The following is a 25,000-nucleotide window of genomic DNA, read 5'->3' as shown; positions in this document are numbered from 1 at the left end:
TTAAATAAATAAAAAAAAAAAGATTTTTAATTTTTTTTTTTTTTAATTTTACAAATGGAACAATCCGCAATTCTTTTTTGAAAATGTTTTGAATCTTTGGAATTCAATAAGCAATGACTGGAATATTCCACAATAACAAAACGAGAATTAAAAAAAAAAAATGGCGGAAGAAAGGATTAATAAAAGCCAGATGAAATAAATAATAAACAGAAAACTTAACAGACTGCATATTTCCGGGTGATGTCAATTTCTCTTTTTATTGAGAGCAGATACTTAAAAGAGATAACTTTTATTATTTTTTTTTAAAGATGCTGTGATATCTTTAAAATGACGGAGGCAAAATAGATTTCTTCTGCAGAATAATGATTGTGTCATCCAATCCATTCGTCCCCACACACAAATATACCAGGTTCGTTCCAAAAGTTAAGCCTCCTATTTTTTTTTTTAACTCAAAAGTTTGAAAAGCTAACGAAAACATGAGTGGTATCATAAAAACGGACGACCTTTTGTGCTCCAGAATTGACTTTTCTCTACATAGTCATCAGCATTCGCAATACATTTTTGCCAAGAATTCAATAACGCATCTCTACTTCTGGCACACATCACTGACAGAGGTTGCTTTCTTAGAGTCTCACGCTGTCAATATCTGCAACAGAGAGATGAAATTTTCAGGTTATGAATGCATAAGTTCAGTCATCATAACAATGCAATTTACAATCCCCTCTGATCCATTCGGCCGGAATAAAAATAGGAGGCATTACTTTTAGAACGTCCCTCATGCATACACATCTTTAGTAATAAAGTTTGGCTATTTATCACACTGCCAACGGGATTATAACGCTAAATTAGCGGGACCCATGGGATACCTAGCATTACCTGGAAAAAATTATTAGCCAAAGAAACTCCTGCTCCCAACTCTGAACACCAGATTGTTATTTTTTCGTATTTGAAAATTTGTTTATAATTATCAATTTTCAAGTTAAAAAAATATGTTGGTTACACAGAGGCTAAAAACACACATGTAATACCCGATCTTGATATATGAACTATTTAGTTTCGAATTGAGTTATTAATGAAATATGCATTGAAATAAGAAATAAAACAAAATAAAACTGAAACGAATTGTTAAAAATTGTAAATATGAATTTACTAGCACGGAGACTCGACGTTGCCCGGAATTGAATGAGGATAAACGAATGTTGTACACTTCCAATTGTCACTGAAATCGTTGAAATCGACCCCCCCCTTTTTTTTTCATCTTTTTTTTTTATCAATTAGGTTAATTGCCTGCTCTAGTAACAGATCCATCGCAGGGCACTAGGAGGAAGCTTTACAAGTTTCCCCGCAGTGACTGAGTTCACAATACACTGTAGTCTACATTGCACTGTAGAGAACTTAATGTTAATTTTATATAATTATTTTTATATAATTGCTTGAATTAAAGTTTAAAATGCAAAAGTCAAGTATCATGCTTCAATTGTGCTCTAAACAGAAACATCCATTTCGAATGGACCCCTGTCTTATCAAAGAACCTAATGTTGATTTTATACGCCGGTCTGTTCTGCTTGTGCGGTGATAGTGTTGTGTTGTTGTATAATAAAGGGGATCGTGTATTATATCTAATCATGGTTAATGTCGTGTGATCGCCTAGTGGTCCAGTCTATTAAATGATATGTTCATATGCTGTTGTGTGTGTGTGTGGTACATGTATTTTTCAACATACCTTTGCGCGTCGTCGATGTTGGTCCATCTGAATTCATCTCGTCTTGGAGGGGAGACTGGTACCTGTTTTGGGGCGAAGATTCATTTCACTCCAAATGATGAATTGGTGTTATAGTTTTTATTTCACTTTCCAGATGTCTCGCAGAAGGATGGAAAGTGAATCTCTGGCTTGCGTGGTACACGTCAGCGCCCCCCACCCAGTGAAGGGGAGGAAACGACTGTGAAGCCGTCCGTCGCCTTCTAAGTCCAAACTCAATCTCTTCAATTCAGCTAACCTGATCACGTGACTCACACGCAATCCGATCGGCTGATCCTGACTTCCGGTCTACGTGTCTACAATATAATTTTCACCCCCGCCCTCTCTTTCTCGATCCATTCTCTAACAATAGAACCTCTCAAATGTACTTGTGATTTTAGGCTGTATAAGGGTGTTAACGTTAGTCAAAATGGAACTGTTCTTTCTTTAATAAATAAGATTTTTTTAATTATCGAATTTCGATACAAAACCTATTTAAGAACACTCCCAGTCACATGGAGTACATTTGTGTGAATTATTTTAAAAATCAGCCCAACTATGTTGGAGTACGAACTCTCACACACACACACACACAAAGTAGGCATAGAGATTTTTTTATTGTCTCATTTTTTATCTTATCCTGTTTCCATCCGGGTAACGCCGGATAAATAGAACTAGTAGTACATAATGCATAGTTAAAGTAAAGTGTAAGTCATGAAGAGACGAGGAGCACGGACTATTTTATGTAATGCACTTTTAATTTTAATGATTTATTAACAATAAGTAATTAAAGTAATATGCGAGTCACAGAGAGGCAAGAAACACACACAAAATGTTAAGTCCAATTGTTGCCTTGTCTATCTGAGGAACGGCCTCTACACAGCTCCTCTGTCTATTTTTGGTGTACAGCTTGAAACTTGATATATAGGGGATTTCAACATATGTAAAAAAAAAAAAAAATTGATTTGTTTTTTAGCCAGTAAAAATAGCTGTTAAAGAGCTAAAATTGTAAAAAAAAAAAAAAAAAAAAAAAAATTGGCACTTGGCAGGCGTAAGTTGACTTAAAGTTTTATTGTACGCATGCACAAATATATATTTATAGGTTCAACAACGTTATTCTTTTTTTTTTGCCGTTTTTGTATGCATATGGATTTAGGTCAAACGGTAGCGGATAAGATTGGGGAGCTGTATGTTTTGGTTTCGATTCTAGCTAATGGCATCTAAATCATATATATTTTTTAAAACATTTGAAATCACTACTATGTATTGGGCACAATATAATAATCAATAGAGAATTGGGTCTAAATAATAAATACTAAACCTGCATAAATCAAAATATAATATTTAGGAGTATTTTACGACCAGGAAACGCTGGGTGGTATACTAGTATAAAAATTAAAAAAAATTAATCCTAAGACAAAATATGAATATTAAAGCATCTACAAAGATAATATTATACGTTCATTTTTTTATTTTTATTATTTAATGAATATCAGCACATTTTTGAGGAATTTAGTTATAATCGTCAGAATTAAATGTGAATTTTTCAATGTGTTGTCATTTTTAGTGTTATCGATTCGGCATGATTTTTTTTACTGCTTTTCTCTATTGTCGTTAATCTTTCGAGTATGATTTTCGAATTCGGAGAAAAAATCTCAAATACTTTCAGACCCTGTAATTAATAAACTGTTGCAAACCAAAATATGAATCTATGTATCTATAATATGAAAATGTGTGTGTGTGTGTGTGTGTGTGTGTGTGCAGATAGGTCTCTATCAAACTACTTTGTCAATTTGTGGTCTACAGACTTGAAGCTCGTTATAAAGGGATTCGAACCTATGGAAGAAATTCGATTTGATTTTTAGCAAGTAAAAATAGCTGCTAAAGAGTTAAAATTAAGAAATTGGCGTAAATCAATGTATCCTCCATGCATGCACAAATATACATTTATACGTTTAACTGCGTTCATTTTTAAAAATTTTGTATATCCATGTGTTTTTAGGTCAGATGGTAACAAATAAAACTGAAGAACTAAATATTTTGGTTTCAATTCTAGTTGATGGCATCCAAGTCATTTTTTTTTATAACTTTCGAAACCACTACAATATATTGGGTATAAGATAATAATGAATAGAGAATTGGCTCTATAATAAATACAAAATCTACATAAATTAAATATTATCTTTAAGCATACTTTACGACCAGGCAACACTGAGATGCGTGCTAGTATATATATAACCGGTATTAGGGTTAGTGCCGCAGTTTCATTTTTTATTTTTTTAATACTGTATATGTACTATATACATGCAGTATATATGTGTATGCATATACTACCTATATTAGTTGGTTGGTTGGTTGTTTTTGTTTTACGGCATATCAACCCTTTTCGGGTTATTTAATGCCGAATCCAAAGATTTTGAAGAAAATTTTTTTTAATAGAATATTTGTTGTTTTCATGTCGGTTTCTATTTAACCCATAGTTGGGACCCTAACAGGTACTACCACTCCGGGTCAGAGTGGACCTGGGAGCAATGGTAATTAAAGGGTCGTTCCACACTCCCCAAAGCCCGCAAGTTGGGGGCCTCACCACTGGATATAGTTTAAGGTCATATCCAGGACCCCCATTGAGGGACTTTTACTCTTAGCAGGGTGGGGGGGGAGTCGGTGTATTCTAATGCCCCACCGACAGGGCCACTACCCATATTAGGATTTATAGGGTGATTTTTAGCAATCGGACTTAAGATCACAGAAAAATATTTTATTATACAAATAGATGGTTAATTCAAAAGATTATTTTGGGACATTTATTTATTTAAACAGAATTTTGGGCATATGACCTCATGGTATGCAAATATGGTGTAATCTAATCAATTTTTATAAACTCTGCATATTATATTAGGCTGTATTTCGGCAGTAACACATTCTTGGAAGAAATCCATTTGGAAGAGAACATTCGACAATGTTGTCCTCTAAGTAGTCTATTGTGTCTGGTTTATCAACGTAGACATGGGACTTTACATATATCCCCAAAGAAAATTATCTAATATGATTAAATTGCACAAAGTGGCCATTTGACAGGTCCATTTCGTGAAATTATTCATTCATCAAATCTTTCTCTCAGTAAAGTGACCGTACTGCATGCTGTGTGGCATGTGGCTCCGGACTGCTGACACCACATGATGAATTGCCAAACGAAGCTGAATTTAAAATAATCGATAGTTGCCAAATGTGCTATTAAAATAGTTTTTCAACTGAAAAGTTCGCCGCCTCTAAAAACACTCTATACTACATATATTAGTATTATATATATATATATATATATATATAGCCGATTAGCATAATGGTTAGGAGCCTTGACTGTTGTACAGGCGGTCGGGTTTCAATCCTGGCTTGAGGTAGTTGCCTGTCTAGACGCACTGATGAGCTGTGAAACAGCGAAACAGTACTGTATGTGGATGACTATAATGCTCCTCATCTTGAGTTGAGCATATTGGGAAGTGATACACGAATTACGATTACCGTATAAAGCGATGCTCTTTGTGTAAACAAATGAAGCTTAGGTATTTCGGACGATGTCAAAACATTGTTAATTCACAACTCGCACAGCAGCTGCCAATTAGTGTAATGGTTAGGAGTCTTGACTGTCGTACAGGCGGTCGGGTTTCAATCCTGGCTTGAGGTAGTTGCTTGTCTAGTCGCACTGATGAGCTGTGAAACGGGCAACTGGAAGGAGCTCACAGAGACAATAGTATATATATATATATATATATATATATATATATATATATATATATATATATATACTATTGTCTCTATGTCTGTGAGCTCCTTCCTCATAGATTCCAAAACGACTAAACCTATTTTTTGCAGATTTCACAATGTTGATTTACATGTCTGGCGGTGTTCTTAGATATCTTTTGTACAGAAATTCATCTGATAAGTATTGAAAATCGAAAAAAATCCGATCTTAAAAATAGTATTTTCTCTCTCATAGATAAAAAGAAATTTTTACAGTGGAATATTTTACGTTACACAGGTGTAACCTTGGCCAGTGTAACGTAAAATATTTGCCTGTAAAAATTATTTTTTATATCAATAAGACAAGGAAAACCATTTAAGATTGTCAAGCCCAAATGTCAGCTGACGTGATATTGTAAACAAACACAGACAGAATTTGATGAACACCATTATCATTATTATTTATTTATTTATTTTATTTTATTTTTTTTTGCGAATTAGTCCACCGGGCAAATTATTCCTTCTAATATATAATAATCAATAGAGGATTGATTCTATAATAATACATACACAATTACGCAATCTGCATAAATTAAAATATCATGTGTAAGAGTATTGTATGACTGGGCTACGCCGGGCGTCCAGCTAGTACATGTCTGTGTGTGTGTGTGTGTGTGTGTGTGTGTGTGTGTTTCTCCACAAAAATAACTTTACATCAGGATTTTTTTAACACATTAGATTTACGTATGTTTGTTTTTGTTTTGAAGTTAATTTTACTGAAGAAATAAAAATATAACTATTTTCCTTTGGAAAATGGCGTTTTATACAGAAGAAGATTGATTGAAAATTCCTACATTATCTCTTAAAAAGATACGTTGTAGGGATATGTATTGAATTATCAAGAATAAATTGGGAAAAAAATAATTGAATTGAAAAAAAAAAATGAAAAATATGTTTTCTTAATGAAGAAGCTTATTTGGATATTACATTACGAAATATGTTTGCAATTTTATATGGAAAAACAAAAAAAAACACAAAAAAAAAATAAAAATGGTTTAGAGTGAATTTTTAAACAAATGCATCTTCATTTTTCTGTGTGCTTCTCTACCGTATTTATATATTTCGTAAATAATTGACAAACAGAATATTTCGATAGAAACGTATCACTCCTCAGTTGAATAAAATGACGTAATAAAAGATAAAATAAAAGGTAATTGCAACTTCTCTTCCAATTTCCGGATTTCGAAACCATGCCCAAATGCATTTTATTTATTTTTGATGGATTGGTAGTTGCTGTTTTCTGAGGAGTTAAGGGCAGAATAGATTAATCGATTTTGCACTACGAAACAGTTGCTGTCAAGAATTGTGAATGGCAAGGTAATTAAAGGAATAAATTGTAAGATGGTGAACATCATGAAATTTGGAATATAGACTTTAGTCATTTGTTTGTTATATGCTCTGTATTTACATTGAGGTTCAGAAATTAAGGATTAGTATATGAAAAAAGGTGAATATAATTTTAAAAAAATCATATTTCCACAGAAATATATATATGTGTGTGTGTGTAGTTTCATTTTACTTCAGTTGAAGGTCTCAGGAATCAACAGGCCTCCCTCCTTCTGGGAGCTAACGATTTCTATATGAAATACATAGATATTCCAATTTTCCATTAAATGTCTCCTTTACATCTCAAGTATTGAGTTAGGAAAGAAGTTAAGAACATTAGTTCCCTCTCCCTCAATTGACCATTTAAGTACGTTATAGCATTTATATATATATATATATATATATATATATATATATATTTACATGGAAGTCACCACTTATTAAGGCCTGGAAACCACTCGGGGATAAGGGTTATTGCGTGTACAGTAATCAAAGGGATAATATCGTAGTAATCGTTAGCAATGGAGATTTCATAAAGTTTTTTACTTAAGGGGGCGGTTTATCAGGAATTTGTTTATGTTGGACTTGAAGACATCCAAGCTGTAGTCAGGTGGGAAACAGGCAAACGGCTGAGAGTTCCACAGGCATGCAGTTCTAAGAAAGAAGCTTTGTTCATGGAATCTACGTTTTGATTCAGGCACAGATAAAGAATGGGAAAAATTACTGACAGTTGTTTCAGCTAGACGGGTGTTTTTCGTGAAAGATTGGCGAGGGGGGACCAGAGATTGGAGCTTACACGAGCACTTGCCATGGAAATAACGATAAAACAAAGACAGGCTCGCAACGTCCCTTCTGTGGGAGAGAGGTTGCAGGGAAGAGAAAAGGGCATCTCCCACTAGGCTACGAAGTCTATTTTGTACTCTGTCAAGACAGGATAGGTTGTTTTTAGCAGCTCCTGCCCAGATGTGGCAGCAGTACTCCATCCTTGGACGTACTTGGCTTTTATATAGATAGAGAATTGCCTCAGGGGTGAGATATCTTCTGGAGCGGTAGAAGGACCGCACCATTTTTCCATATATATATATATATATATATATATATATATATATATGTATATATATATGTATATATATATATATATGTATATATATATATATATATATATATATATATATATATATATATATATGGTCACTTGGTCTTACTAGATTCCAGGACAAGAATTCATCTAGTCTGGTTAAGTATCCAGCTTCATGCTGTTAATTGAAGTAACATTGAAGGTGTACCTTTCCTCGTAAAAGCCAGTGCTGGTTAGCCACACCGAAGAGATTTTATTTGGGTCGCAAATACTATTTAGTCAGGGCTTACTTCGAGGGAAAAGTATCCTCATGCCAGGTTGTCCTAACAAACCCCTTTACAGGGGGACCTTCCACACTCGAAGATAGTGTCTATTAGGCATTCAAATTCTCTCAGTATACTGCTGAATATACCTTTGTATGTAGATATTTTACTGGAGGGGCGGGGGGGGGGCTGTGCTCAGTCATAAAATATGCTTAAATATGATATTTTAATTTGCCCAGATTTCATATATATTATTATAGAGTCGTGATTTCAAAAGTTGAAAAAAAAAAAAAGTATTTGGGTGCCATCAGCTAGAATCGAAAACAAAACTGAAGCATTCAAAGCTGGTGACGTTACCACTGTACCAACGTGACACACATATAAACTAATTAAAAATAAACAAAGACGAATGTACAAAATGTTTAACGATTTTTGCAATTTTGACTCATTTTTGAACCTTTAAAATCAATTTTAACTGACTAAAGACCCATAAAAGAATGGTTCATAAAAAATCCAATTATTTGAAGTCCTTAGCGCTGCTCTGCGACTTTTAGTTTCGGAGGAGATAGAGTTTGAAAATATGGAGACAGATTGGCAGACCGACATATAGATCGACAGACAGACTGACATATAGGCGTTTATATATTAGATAAACCAGTCAGACGGATAAGAAATAATTAAAAATGGATCGACTTTAACGTATAAACGTTTATTTGTGCATACTTTAATTCAACATGCCTGCCAAGTACCTTTTTTTCTTCCTTTTTTTTTTCAATTTTGACTCCCTAACAGCTATTTTTACCGGCTAAAAACCTATAAAAGAATGACTCACAAAAAGGTGCAATCATTTAACTGACTTGTGCTGCTCTGTGATCTTGTGCCTCGGAGGAGATGTATTTTGAAAACATGTGTTGTATATTCCTATTTAATAAGAGGGAATGTCGCTTGTTATATCTAATCAGGGCTAACATTGTGTGATCGTCTAGTTGTTCAATAGACAGGATAAAAATTATCCGTCCATATCGTCAGATGATTCAAGTTAAAATGAAAATAAAGAGGAAATATGTTTTATTTTATTTATTTATTTATTTTTTGTGATTACATATGGATATCAAAAACCAAGAGAATGGAAGTAAGAAAGAGAGAAGTGAAAAGGGGGGAAAGAAAAGAGAGGGGGAGCAATAAAAAATAAAAATTAAATTAAAACGTTTGTAAAAATATGAAGATAAGACAAGGCAAGAGAGGGGAGGGGAAAGAAGAAGAAAAGAAAAGAAAGAAGGGAAATAGATAATTGAGCGTGTCAAAAAGGTTTGTTGGGTTTTGGATGATGACCTGCACGTGTCTTACATCCGAAACGTAGTTAAAAAGTTAGCAATCGTCTATATAAAGAACTTGCATAAAAACTCTCTCCAAAATTATTGGATTTGGCATTAAATATCCCCCCAAAGGGTTGATATGCCGTAAAACAAAACAACCACACCAAACTTTGCACTAATGTTATTTAGTACTGCTTTAAAAAGTAAATAAATAAAAAACGGTATTCTAAGAATCCTTGCCTTCCACAAAAACATCCTTTCTGTTTAACCCCCCCCCTTTTTATCATTTTAACCTGGACAAATGTTTAAGATGCAAAAAAAAAAAAAAAAAAAAAAAAAAAAACAGAATCGCAAACATATTTGTTATTCCAAACATTCTAATAACGGACGAAGATTTAGAAATTCGGGCACAATCGAAGGAATCAGGCAAAACAGACATTCAATATTCAAAGAGAAAATCCGCTTTTTATTCTTTCAGCCGGAATAACAACGCCAAGACGTCTAAATGGCAGCTGCACGTTTTAATTGTCTCAAGAATTAGATTTGTCATTAACAAACAATTGTCTCTGCTATCATCATCACCACCACCATCATCATCACCACCACCACCACCATCATCGATTTAACGTCTGTTTGACATGCTGGCATGTGTCTTTTACAGCTTTTAGAAACTGACTTCTGGGCTTAACTATTTCTGACCAAATTAATATCGTAGTACCTTTGGCGAGTCAGATGCCACTGCGGTGGGGAAGGTAATGGCAACCCACCCCATGTATTCTGCCAAGTTCAAAATCATGTGATGCCTTCAGAGGAATCGGTCCAGCTTATGGAGAATAATAACCATGATTTCATCTACGGCATGCACACGCCATGATGCAACAACAAGAAGAATAAGACCTTTAACGTACGTACGTGTGTCACGGTTTCCAGATTTATAAATTATTCGATCGGGGGGGGGGGGTCGTATTTATTAAAAAGGAGAATGGAAGGTGATAACTAAGGCTATGACAACAGCATATTCTTTTCATTGTTTTGACTCTCGAGTATATATCCGACACAGTTAGACACAGTTAATTTTAAAACTTTCTTTATTATTTGCTTAACTTTATTGAGATTATCACCAATTTTTTACTGTTTTTTTTTAACCATTTCTATTGGCATAAAAATTAAATAAGCAATTTATTTAAATATTTGTTAACAGTAAAATCGATTGTGAAAGAAATCAGCCCCAAAGACAATGACTCTTGACAGTATCACGTGACCGGAACTGATTGATCACAAAAGGAAACAAAGAGAAAATTTGAAAAGGAAGAAAAATGAAAACTTAATTTTGATTGGCTGTGAATATGAAACACTTTTACATAAATGAATATCAAATGTGTATCAATTTCCAAATAGAATATATTAGTAGTGCTTGTATAGATTACTGGTGTTATAAACCAACGTATTTCATGTGAAAACATTATGTACTTTCGTGCCATGTTGAAATTAGGGGTATTTAGCTGAGAAGCCAGCAAACGACTACAACGAAAAAAATATATGCAAGACATGTTATTGTAGTAAAAAAAAAGTGAATTTTATATCTATTTGGCTCATTTATTTTGGTTTTCAAGTAGTTTTTATTGCTCTTTATTTAAAAAAAAAATCAGTTTTTCTGAGCGGATTTGAAAAAAAAAAAAATGACGGCATCTTCTTTGGAAGACCCAAGCCTCGTTTTGAATTCAAGGTTTACAGGTGTTTTGAATTTTTGTTGTATATATTTTTTTTTACGAAAGTTCCCAGCGTAGTATAAACACCCCAACCTCCCCATGTTAAGAACGGCTTTCAGAATAAACACCCCAACATCCCCATGTTAAGAACGGGTTTCAGAATAAATACCCCAACATCCCCATGTTAAGAACGGCTTTCAGAATAAACACCCCAACATCCCCATGTTAAAACGGCTTTCAGAATAAACACACCCAACCTCCCCATGTTAAGAACGGCTTTCAGAATAAACAACCCAACATTCCTCATGTTAAGAACAGCTTTAGAAATACCCCCTACCCAATATCCCCATGTTAAGAACGACTTTCGAGGTTAGAGGGTGTTTATTCCTAAAGTCGGTCTTACATGGGGAGGTTGGGGTGTTTATAGTACGCTAGGTACTCTTATAAAAAATATCAAAAGAATTCAAAACGAGGCTTGCTTCTTCCAAAGAATAAGATGCCGCCATTATTTATTTTTATTTTTTTTTCAACTCCGCTCGGAAAAACTGAATTTTTTAGATTAAATAAAAAGCAATAAAAACTACTTGAAAACCAAAACAAATGAGGAAGGTAGGTATAAAATTAACTTCCATTGTCTACGGTAAAATTTATTTCTTATGCATGTTTTTTCTCCTATAGCTGTTTGTTGGATCCTCTGCTAAATTATCGAAATTAGTAAAAATTACAAAAATTACAATAAATGATCTAGTAAAAAAATAATTGTCAGGTAAAAATAGAATTTATCGAGTTTTATTGCGGAAGAGTTGTGCGATGAATTTGGTATGACAAACTGACTTATCTCCCTTGATTTTAATTAAGGCTCCACCATTTTAAAACACAAAATATCAGAACGTTATTGTGGATGATTTTTTGTTAAAAATACATCTAGCATCATCTCCTACTCCAGGGACGTGCAAAGAGGAGTACTAGGAGTACCCAAGCACCTGCCTCTTTTACTTCTGTTTTAAAAGTGCCCTTTTCAGACGAATGTATTATAGGCCTGTGCATCACTATTTCTATATTTTACCGTTTTTATTTCACTTGAGCATCTGCCCTGGAAAAGTTCTCTGCACGTCACTGTTCTACTGAATCATTTTCACAATTTATATTAATTTCGGTATGACACACATATACAGATGATAATGTTTGTTGAAAGCATTACTAATCTGCACATGAGCCAATAATATTTTCATTTTGAAATACATACATGGCGAATCTGAACGAAAATTACACCCACTAAGAATGGCTTTCACAATAAACACCTTCAACTTTCCCATGCTAAGAACGACTTTCGGTATAAACATCCTCAATCACCCCATGTTAAGAACGACTTTCGGTATAAACATCCTCAACCTCGCCATGTTAAGATCGACTTTCGGTATAAACATCCTCTAACCTCCCCATGTTTAGAACGACTTTCGGAATAAACACCCCTAATCTCCCCATGTTAAGATCGACTTTCGGTATAAACATCCTCTAACCTCTCCATGTTAAGAACGACTTTCGGAATAAACACCCCCAACTTCCCCATGTTAAACAGCTTTCGTTTTTTTTTTTTTTTTTTTTTTTTTTTTTTTTGCAATTTTCAGCGGATTATTATTGATTGGACACTAATATATAGAGGGGGGGGAGGTCTCGTTCAGAACCGCCTGATACACATTTGATATTTGAGTAAAAGTGTTTCGTATTCACAGCCAATCAAAATTAATTTTTTTATTTGTCTTCCTTTTCAAAATTTCTCTTTGTTTATTTTATTTATGATATTTTTTTTTTTTTTTTTTAGAAATGTCCTTAATCGTTTTTACTAATAAAAATGAAATAAGATATATTTCTTAACTTTGTTCTAGCCGAAGACGGAACAAAATCAGGAAGATTTCTATTGAGATGGCCATGACATTCAGTGTGAGTTACGATTGTTAGCTTTTATACTAGAATTTTGCTGTGTTGCATTTGTTTGTTTTTAAGATTTTAACACATTTTGTGATTAATTTTCCTGAACAATTCTTTTTATATTTGTTGCTTCTTCTTCTTCTTCTTCTTCTTCTTCTTCTTCTATGCGTGCCTTTGAAGCATGTGGTTATACAACAGTTTCCCCACTTTTTATTCAGTTTTTAAAATCAAAATATACATGAATTGCCAGGGTAAGCAATGTAGAGAGACACACATCAACAATATAAAGTAAATGCAATTTATCATCTGGGAAGTATAGCTGCGATTAGTAGAAAAATGGCGATTCCTCTGAGAGACGCGTCTAACTACTATATGAAACAAGATCTGTCGAAACAACATAATAATCGTATAAACCGAAATAAGATGAGATGATGTTTGACCCATCTGATTACCTTCAATAATTAATCCTTATCCTCGTGTGACTCTTGGTCTTACTAAATTCTGACCTCAATAATTTTTCATCTTTGAAGCATGTGGTCGTACAAGAGTTTTCCACATTTTATGCAGTTTTTTAAACCATTGTTGTATTCTGTTTTTTTTTATGGAAATTGCTCGAGACGAGGCATGCACCCACTTGATGTACGGAGCTAACAAGAATGAAATCCGGTTATTGAAAAACAAGAGATGTCTCAAGGCATTAGTCTTGAAAAGACCAGAAGGCCAGAAGGAAAACAGTGAGCAGGAAGAGAGTTACACAACCTTGCAGTCCTTAGAAAGAAGATGCTTAAATAGGAAGCTGTATTAGAATGAGGTATGAAACAGCAAATTGATGGAGACCTCTAGACCAGTGGGTCAAACGAGCTGGAACAAAGGAAGCAGGAAATAGATCAGACAATTCTAAGAAACACATGCCACAATAGTAGTTGTAGAAAAGACTGAGACTAGCAGCACATCAAAGACCATAACTTTGATGCATGTCCTTGTTATTCGTGGCAATCCAGCGATGCACTTTGAGAGTGCTTGCGATGTTCCTATTATCATAACTTTGATCGGTAGAGAGCATGAGTTGTACAGCTGTGCATCTCCGATCTCGCTCGTTGGACATTGTGCCTTCTATCACTCTTGGAATTCGTACACAACTGGCCAACTTGTAGATGGTCTGCAACAAAAAAAAAAAGAAACCGGTTTTCATCAAACGTAAATGGAATCATGTCTTCTTTTCTAAGGCGACAATTTTATCGTTCCACCCTGTATGTCTTTAAAGCAACAGTTTTTTCACTTTTTATACAGTTCTTTGAATCATGGTTGTTTTGTACAAGGTCTTTCAAGCTGCACCGGTTTCGTCAGTAGATAGCAGACAAGGCAGTGTTGCATCGTATGGTCCTCCTCTCCACATTCGCAGACGGCTGCGTCAGTTTTCTAACAACATCTTTCTTCTAGCAATTTTTCATCTACACATTCCTGTGCTCAGACAGTTGAGTGTTTTCTACTTAACATGGATGCTTCTGAACCAGGAGAGGGGGTTTTAAAAAGGAGAGATTCCGATGTTAGTAAGTTAAAGGGGAACATTCTGTAGCAGTCTGATCTTCAACTCTAGTTTGGTCAGTTTCTGAGATGTTGTTTAATATTCGGTTTGGCTGAGGCAGCTTCTCCTTGGCTTTAGTTGTTGGACCAGACACATGCAGAGAACTATTTTAGGGCAGATGCTAAACTGAAAAGAATGGTGTCTCCGTGGGGCACATTTCTCTGAGAAGGGCATTTTAAAAACAATTAAAAGGGGTAGGTGCTTGGGTACCCCTATCCCCACCCCATGCTGCACGTCCCTGTATTGTACCATTGGTTTATGTCCATGAAGGTGATGGCGTTCATTAGTAATAGTTTTTGTGATTTCTAATCAGCTGACACTTCCCTTCTCACATCTGAATGCTGGTGTGGAGATTCAGGTTGGTAGGCTTCAGGCAGTCAATGATCAAGTCGCAGGTGTTGTTCAGTGTTGAGTTGAGTTTTTTTTAGCATGCAGTAATCTCTCATAACGAGCTTATAACTAGTGCTAAGACAACAGCATATTCTTTTCCTTGTTTTGACTCTCAGGTATATATCCATTGATATCTTATATTTTTATGTAGATTGATGTGGTTCTCGGTTTATTAATTGTGTCAAACTGTTTTGGATATATACTCGAGAGTAAAAACAATGAAAAGAATATGCTGTTGTCCCAGCTGTACTTATAACAAGCTGAAAGAATATCCGTCCCAAGACCAGTTCATAATCCCTCTTAAGAAGTGCAAGAGATCAAATCTCCAAATACATATAATGAAGAAAATGAACGGGTGAAAATTTAACTTGTATAATGCTGAAAATACAGAGTGACCCTCCTAAAAGTGCCACCCATGCTATCCAACCATATTTGGCACATATAGGGCACAATCTCATTGACGCACCAGTTCTCGTTAGATCATTGAAGTTAAGTAATGCTGAGCCTGGTCAGTACTAGATAGGTAACCATTTCGGACTATCAAGATGCTGTATGTAGGTGGAAGGTCAAGTCAGTCCTCCTGCTTTCTGATTTGTGCAGTGGCGTGCGCACATATTAACAACGATATGAAAAGATGGAGTTTGTGCTCGCAAAATGATGAAATGATGATATTTGGCACAAATAAATCTCAGTCTATAACTGACTTGTCCACCAAGTTTCAGTCCTAAGTGTCCACTAATCCCTGCTTTATCACTGTCTAATGATACATGAGGACACTTTGGTGATAGTTTCATCAATAGGAGATGTGATCCTGGATGGGCTTCACATTCACTGAATTGCAAAACCAAAGCAGCTTTTTTCTGTGTTTTTTATTCCAAAGATAATATCTGTTTAAACAATCCTCTGATTATTCATGATCTGAAGAGGGTCATCACAGTTTAAACCATTCTATAATCCAATAATCTTTGCCTGGCTCGCCCACCAAGTTTCACTCATGAATGTCCAACAGTTTATGCTTTCTCGCTATTCAATGATAAGCGCACCTGAATACAATGTACAAAATTTTCAATAACACTCACACATTGCTTTCTACCTTAGATCTTGGATGTGATGGTCATCTTCAATTTTAGAACAGTTTGGGGTTTATTTTGGGTAGACATGAATCTAAGATAACTCCACGTATAAAAATAGGTGTATCTTTTCAAACTTGGGAATCTTTCTGTTAAACGCAGGAATCTGCACGGAATTTTGAATGAGCATAAAGATTCCCAAGTTCGACAAGATACACCTAAAGAAGGTCGAAGGTTACATTGACCGAAATAACATTCAAGCTGAAAACAGTAATAGGAATAATTAATCCTAATCTCAAAAATTCAGAGCTGTAACATTATTTGATGTTCCAAAATTTCCCAAATAGGCAAATATATTTTGATAGGTGAATGGGAGTAGGGGGGGGGGAGTTACTGTAAATATAAAGTAATACATCTCAGCTATTTTATGACACTCGTCCGGAGAGAAATAATCAAAATTTCTCATTCCAAAAAATCCAGGTAAAAACTATTCCCATGTTGGAGCGTTTTTATTTATATTTTTTGTGATTCTGTTTGAAAAAAAAAAATGGTTAATCCTTTTTAATCGCATGCCCAAGTTCGTTTTTGTCAGATATCTTTGTGTTGCTTTTTGTTTCTGCTAGATATTCTTCTGCAATGCCAAGCCTTAAATATGTGGAAATTAATGAGTTTTTTTTAAAAATTTATTTATTTATTTTTTTTTTTTAAGGAATTATTTTAGATAGGCTTGTCTTAATGTCTTCAGCATTCATAGAAAATTGTTTCATTTATTTTTTGTTCAAGGGAGACAACTCAGGTTTATCTTTTTTTTTTTAATTATATTGGTTGATTTGGTTGTGTTCCGTTGTTTTCAAGATATCTTTTTTATTTCGAATTTTGTTTGCTTCGCTTATATTTAGATTTTTGTTTACAAGAATAGAAGAAAAAAATTCTTATTGCATTAATTAATAAAATTCTTAATGGCCATTTGCGACTTTAACTTTTGGGTGCTCTGTTTCAAACTAGTTTTAAAAGATGTTTGTGTAGATTGATGGTCTTTTAAACCAAAGCGTTTCAGATGACGATATTATGTACTTACATGCCATGTCGAAATTAGTATAAATGCCAAAAATTACGAACAATGACCAAGTAGAACATGTACTAGGAGTATTTTTAACAAAAAAATCATTTGCAATTATGTTCAAACATGTTTAAAAATTCTAGACCCTTAACCGTCTCCCTTGACTTAAGTAAGTCAAGGGAGATACTGAATTAGTCACAGAACTCTTTCACATTAAAACATACGATAAAACTTGATAATTCGATAAATTCTATTTTTACTTGTAATCATTTTTGTATTGGACCATATTTTGTAAATTTTTGGAATTCATACTAATTTCGATAGAACATTTAATCGTTTAATGTGTTGGTTTAAAAAAAATCAACAATCCAAACAAGCACCTTTTAAACCTCAAAGCTTCAATTTTAAACAAACTTTGTCTCAGTTTTAGTGTATGGACTGTTGGAATATCATACTTAGTTTGTTTGATTTTTGCCAAAACTTTTGGAGAAATTTTTTGGTTAGTTTAACTTAATTTTAATTTATTTAATAACAGAATTTAACAAATTTAAAAAAAAATAAGTGAAGCTTACACGGTCCCCATGAGTGCACAGTGAATGAGGCATAAAAAAATTTCTAAGTTCAGCATTTGCCCCCCACCCCCTCCCATTTAGCCCTAAAAGTCCCCAGGGGATGTCAAATTCTGGTGAAAATGAGCAAACAGTGCAGTTTAAGGCCTTAACATATATAAATTTGAGTTCTGCACCATGCAAAAAAAGAAATGATTAAGTCCATCATTTGCCCCCCCCCATTTAGCCCCAAAAGTCCCCAAGACTTGAACATATTTAAATTTGAGTTCAGCACCATGCAAAACTGCTAAATAGACATACACAGAAAATTTTGTACAAATATGATAAAATAGTCCCAAAAATGGAGTGTTTTTATTAGCCCTAAAAGAGCCCCTGGGGCACACCTAAGAGTTATCATGAAGTATAGACAAACAAAATTATATAGAAATCAGTTAATTACAACTTTTCAGAAAGTTTTATAAAAATCCAAGGTATCATTATTTTTTTTTTTTGATAAGCACAAAAGTGTCAATTTTAGCCTTTTAACCTAAAAGGCACCTCCTAGGGAAGCAACTGTTACTTTTTTACTCATATCATGTTTAATGTTTGTACAAAATTTCAAAAAATTCCAAGGCGTAGTTATTGAGAAAAGTGCGGACAGATGAACGAATTTACAGGTCCACCCCCACCCCCCTTTTTGGGGGGGATCAAAAAAAAATGAAGCAGTTTAAATATATTAATCAGGAATTTAAAAATGATAAATTATCAGAAAAAAATTTACCATAAAATGTAAATATATTTATATATATATATATATGAATTAGGGGCTGGGGTAATATGCAATATAAGAACCATGTCTTCATTGGGCAGTTTATGCAAAATGATGAATGGGTCAAAAGAATGAGCCAATGAAATTGCAGCATTCAACATCATTTAAGAAAATATTTCTCTGCTATTATTGATTTATTATATATTTAAAAAAAAATTAAATAAATATTTATGTTGGTTTGAGCAACAATAAATAATAAAAAAGTAAAAAGATCTTATAAAAACAAATTAAAGATATTTTGTTTGCTATCGTTTGTTTGTTATTCAAAAAAATAGAATATTTACTCATGAAACTTAACCTTACAATGAGTGTTTTGTTATTTCTTGATTTAAATTTTATTTTATTATTTTTTTAAGTTTCATGGAAATTGTTCAATAATTATTCATTGGATTATTTTCAGAATTAAGAGAAATAATATATTTTCAACGGGAAAATGGGCAAGCGTTTGCGCAAAAACTTTCGTTTGGTAGCTTTTACCATTTCACATAAACTGTCTGGAAAATTTTGACGATAGAGCAGTCCTTATTCTGCATAAGTACTTTTATTTTTATACTAGCGAGGGGTACCCGGCGTTGCCCGGGTGTTTGGAGGTGTGTGTGGTTTTGCGTAAATCAAAACTCCGGGAGGAGGGGGGTTAAAATAAAAAGAAATGTTGTTAGGCGACCGACCGCTTCTCTGAAAAAAGCCTTTTGTAGACACACAGAAAAAGCGAACACACATACATACATTTTCGCTTTTATATTTATAGATAACTTGTTTTGATCGAACTATTGTTCTCATTTTGAGTGTTATTTGTGAACGTTTCGGTCGGTGTAGCCTTCGACCTTCGTCAGACATGTTGGTCATTATCTTGGAAAAGAATAGAAAGGAGAAAAGTTACTGGCTCCATAGATAGTTTCAAAACGTTGCACAAATAACACTCAAGATGAGAACAATAGTCCGACCAAAACAAGTAATACAAACAATCCGCCCTCATCTAAAAAATTCAGAACTGTAATACCTTTATTTTTTTTTATAATTATATCTAAACTTGGTGTCATATGGGAAAATCCTATGTGTTGCCTGGCATATTTAAATCAGGAAATAACACCAATTGTAAGGAAAATATATATAGATAATTGAGAGAGAAAAATGGAAGGAGTGACTTGTACAGTTAATTGTAAATTACAGCTGATTAAAGCAGTTAAAACAGATTGCTTGTTCAAACGTAACTCAATCCCAGAACTAAAGTATAATTTTGCATGTATTTTTTGTTGCTAAAATATATAGAAAAAATTTGAAAAAGTTCGGAGAGTGGAACTCTTCCGTTTGTCTGCTTTCCAGCTAACTGCAATTTGGTCGTTTTCAAGTGCAATGTAAACAAATTCTTGATTAGCCATCTCCTTAAGTAATCCAATTTACCAAATTTCCACGGTTAATGATTACTATGATATTGTCCTATTGACTAATGATTACTACGATATTTTCCTATCATCAACCTTTATCCTCGAGTGGCCTCCGGGTCTTGATAAGTGGTGACTCCTATGTAAAAAAAAGAAAAAAAGTTCAGAAAAGTTCTGCCATCACGTGCCTTTTTCTTTTTTTTTGTTTAAAGTCCTTTTAGAATTTTCTCTCCCTCCATGTTCGCGTGCAAACCGTAGACACACACATGAATTTCAGGAGCAAGACCTCGTCGCTTGTCCGGATAGGAAATTCCAAAATTCCTTGTCACGTAAAAGGGTATTTTCTTTAATTTCACTCCTTCTAAAATACGCGCAAAACTGTAGCCACATAGTTAATTTTCAGAAGTCTGTCTCGTCACAGCCGGGTATTAATTTCTTGCCGGGTTTTCTTCTTTGAAGGAGGATCATCAAAATTCCGTTTTCAGCACCGGGCAATGAACCACGTTCACTCTCCACGTCAGCAGAATTTCAAAAGAGGACGAAATACGCGCTGGGCTCGTGTCGTCATCACAGAGCTAGCATTTCCCTTTTCTCAAAATTAAAGGGAGTTTCGTACAAACCGAAAATATACGAAACTAAAATCATAAAGGATACAAAATACAAAGAAATCATATATAAGAACCAGATAAACAATAATAAATGTAAACAGGGGGGATGCACTATTATTGGTAAAAAAAAAAATTCCAACAGGTGGCCCTAGGATACGTTTTTTTTTTTTTCAGGTTACGATGTGGAATACAATGTTTTTATGGCTCTTGGTTACAGTATTTACCCCGCCTTACGGTGTTATTTATAATGTTATTTGATTAATAAACATGTGTATTATATACTGTACTGCATTTTGTTACTAATTTTTAATGCCGTATCCTGGGGTTCTATTGTATAAGCGAAACCCAGTCAGTGAGAGTTGAGGACATGCATTGCATGGAGAAACATGGTATGAGAATGATATGAGGGATGTGTTATATGAGTCTTAAACATAGGTTTATGTCTGAAGACGTTAGAGGAAGATTAAATCTGGACAGAATAGTGAGATATGTGTAAAACAGGAGACTTTGCTGGTACAACCACGTTAAAAGAATGTCTAAGAGTTCTCGGGTAAGTAGATATAGAACAGTTGAGGTAGCAGGCTCAATTCACAACGGAAAATTTAGCATGATAGGAAGTAATAAGAATAAACCTGAGGAAAAGAGGAATAAATAAAAACCTGTGTATCAGTGTCAGCCTTATTCACTCTAGGTTGGTTGAACCGGCTTCCTCTGAAGGCCGAAGTTTCATGGGCACATCAAGTCAATAAAGACTTGGTCGAAGATAGGTTAGTTGTGAAGTCAATTCGTTAAAGCCGTCTAACATGTGTCAGTTTTAAATAAAATAAGATGAGCTCCATTTCATCTTTGTCGTTGTGGATTAATGGATATCACCTGTGTTATATTAGAACAGGTGTCTCCAAACTAAAGCCTGCAGGCCAGATCCAGCCAACCAAAGCCTTTAATCTGGCCGGCACAGCTGTTAAAATATTCGGAAATATTCAAATATTCAGGAAAATTTTTCAAAATTTGAAATGTGTGAAAATAGTGTGCTTGTTTTTGTTTTTGTTCAGAAAATGATTAAAAGAGTGAGGTTTGGGAGAACCAATTTCAGTAGAAATTAAAAATAGTGAACACAAAAGTCTAAAACATGTCCAGGTCATTTTTTTTTTTTTTGTTTTTTTTTTGTTTTTTTTTTTTGATCAAGTAGCTCTAAAAAATCAGCAGTAAATTTTTACCTGGTTTCCATCTGAACATTTTCCTTTTGAATGACGACTAGGTTTTCGACCATGCTGGAAAAGAATATTGCATTTAATTTTTCTGCAAATAAATAGTTTTCTGGATGTCATTTCTATTGTTATTGCTGGTGGTCATATTAGTACGTGCTTTTGCATGTAGTTTGTAGTTGCTGCATTTACACGCACGAGCACTCGCTCCAGCGTACCAAGATGGCCACCAGCAATAAGATAAGAAATGACATTGCTCAATATCCAGAAAACTATATATTTTCAGAAATTTTAAATGGGATATTCATTTTCAGCATATCTAAAAACCTTTAAAAGTCGTCAGTTTAAATGAAAATGTTCAGATGGAAACCAGGTAAAAATTTACCAAATCAGCAATATGCCCCCTCCCCTCGTCGATCGAAAACTTTGGAGACCCCTGTATTCGAAGGTCAGCTGTAGATGGTGGACAATGCAGGTATGACACGAAACCAATGTCTTATTCATTATCGTGTTAGACAATTTTGTTAAAATCTATTGCGGACACACAGACACGAGCACACAAGTTTGCTTGCTGCGATTTTAAAAAATATAGTCTATGAAGAGTTACCTCCCATGAATTAAGATTGATTTTTATTTGAATAGAAAATTAAGTCACTATTGACCTCGGATAATAAATTGTTTTTTTTTTTTTTTTTTTTTTTACATGGGTGTCACCACTTATCAAGGCCCAGAGGCCACTCGAGGATAAGTGTTAATAGGTATACATTAGTCATTGTGATTTTAGCATAGTAAACAGTGGGAATTTTGTAACTTGGATTACTTAGGGGGACAATTCAATTAGAACTTGTTCACATTGGACTTTTTCTTTTTTTTTTCATAGGTATCAACACATTATCAAGGCCAAGGGGCCACTCAAGTATAAGGGTTAAAGAGTGTACAGTAGAAATTGGACAATATAATAATCATTTTTTGTTAAATATCAATAAATGAGGAACCATCAATTCAGTATTACACTAGGTGTGTCAGAAATTTCTGGAAAATTATTGAATAATTACACCCCGTCTTTCCAAGCTTATAACTCCTCGAAAAATGTAATTCAAGCCCTAATTTATTTTTAAATTAAAGAAGCAAGGACCAAGGTTTCATTAAAAAAAACAAAAAAAAAAACAAAAAAACAACGTGTTTAAAAAAAAAAAAAAGGTTTTAAACTTCGAACTTTACAGGTAAATTTCTAAAAAACACTTCTTTTTTTGTTTTAAATTTGAATATATTTATTGATCTTTTATCTTCAATTTGCGATATATACAACTTTGGTGAGTAAATTAATTATTTACTTTTTAATAGACACTTGAAAATGGAGGGGGGGAATTAAAAAAAAAAACGTTTGTCTAAAATATTATATTCGGTTTATTGGAAAGAGCATAAAATTTCTCATTGACCCTGAAAATATCGTAAAAATTGAATCAATAGAAAAATTTTGATAGATTTTTAAAGTTTAAAAATTGAAAAATACTGAACTCGTAAAATTCAATTAATTTCATTACTGTTTAAAAAAAATAATACCAAAACATTTCTATTACTTTTTATACAACTTTAATAGTTTATTCTGGAAGTATAATCCATAAAGAAAATAAACAACCCACTTTTAAAGGAGAAATTACGAGTTTTTTTGTTGTTTTTTTTTCTATTTGCAGTTTCGTGTTAGGGGTGTCAAAAATTCCTACAAAAATTCTGGTACACCTAGTATTACACATATAAACCTGGGGGAAAACATGCTTGGAATGTGCCAACCTTATGGTGAATAATCCACACGACATCAGGTCAAATTCGGTTGCCATCTTGTTTTTATTTCACTTAGTCACACAATTTCAAATGTTTTTTTTTTGTTGTTGTTTTTTTACCATATGGATTTAAATTCGAGATGATTTCTCATTTATTAATATTTAACAATACCAATATGAAAAAAAAAATTAACGATTATACAGATTTTTTTTTTTTTTTTTTTCTAGCATTCTACACTGGCCACTATATGTGATGTTTACCACATCGGGTCGAATATTGTTTTTAATAATAAAAAAACAAGGGAGATAACCGGATAATTTCCGAATACATTTCTTAGCACATTAGCGGATACGTCCAAACAGCGCAGATGATTAATTCTTGTTTCACTACCCTCGCGTAAACTTAATTCGATGCTTACGCCTTAGTTTTATTTTTATTTCATTCATCGTTATTTCAGAAATAAATATAATGTTAAATAAATATAATGGTCAAATTAGCTTGTTATTAAATCAATTCGTTACATAAACATAGTTAACGCCCTTGTTTTATCTTAAAAGCAAGGGAAGTAAATCTTGTTAAGTTACAATGCAAGGGAGACAAAACGGATTGTTCTTTTAGTTCTAAATGCCGAATCGAATTTTATATCGTAATTTTTATTTCATTTTTTATATTTTATGATTAAAACTTAGTTTTTAATCAGATTTGTAGAAATACTTTATTGATAACACTTTAATTTAATTTTTTAATTTCGAAATTATTATATTTGCCCAATATGTTACTGAAATGGTAAATTTGTAGTTTTTTTTTTTTTACCTAAAATAGCAATCGACTGTCTTCTAATTTTTCACATTGTAATTTGTAAAAAAAAATTCGTGCAAATAAATATTACAAAGTGTAGTATCTGTTCTGATACTAAACTTTGTTTTTTCTATCATTGTTGGGAGTGAAATTAATTTTTATCCCAATCCAGATTATCCTATTTTTGAGAAGCTGGATTTTCCCTACATTAAAGACCGATCTTGTGTCATATGCTGCCCTCGTGGGGAGGTACATAAACAGGAATAAATTTGAACAACGAATGGAGCTTTTTTTTTATCTTTTTTTTTTTGTTGTTGTTGTTTTGTTTTTTGTTAAATAAAAATGTCATGTGCTACTGCTACAGTTTATTTTTTTGTTTTGATTTCAGTTCTCTGTAGAAAATTGTCTAATTTGAATTGCTGTTCTTATCTTTGATTTTATTCTCTTAACGTTTTGGCTGATCTAACCTCCGGCCTTCTTTTGCCAAATGTTGGAATCTTTATATTGAACTCAAAAATTTGTAGGGATTTTCGAACTGAATCTTTATATATATAAGAGCATCGCTTTGTGTGTGTGTGTGTGTGTG

The 25,000-nt window shown here is 33.5% G+C and overlaps 1 protein-coding gene across 4 annotated transcripts in view; it reads left to right on the top strand.

Annotated features, from left to right (window-relative positions):
* The window catches only part of LOC145242652 (protocadherin beta-2-like), a 269,133-nt gene that overhangs the window by 101,770 nt on the left and 142,363 nt on the right, over positions 1-25,000 (top strand). For 2 of the 4 annotated variants that reach the window (XM_080105777.1, XM_080105778.1), the window contains exon 4: positions 13,115-13,169. The exons of the other annotated variants lie outside the window; for them this stretch is intronic. In XM_080105777.1, coding sequence (XP_079961903.1) covers positions 13,115-13,150 — 36 coding nt within the window. In that variant the 3' untranslated portion in view covers positions 13,151-13,169. The remainder of the gene's footprint in view (positions 1-13,114; positions 13,170-25,000) is intronic. 4 annotated transcript variants of the gene reach the window in all.

The sequence above is a fragment of the Euprymna scolopes genome, chromosome 21, assembly GCF_053919585.1.
Source record: "Euprymna scolopes isolate OS-2025 chromosome 21, ASM5391958v1, whole genome shotgun sequence".
NCBI classification, from domain to species: domain Eukaryota; kingdom Metazoa; phylum Mollusca; class Cephalopoda; order Sepiida; family Sepiolidae; genus Euprymna; species Euprymna scolopes.
The sequence above is the reverse complement of the archived record's forward strand: the minus strand, read 5'-3'. Positions and strand labels throughout refer to the sequence as shown.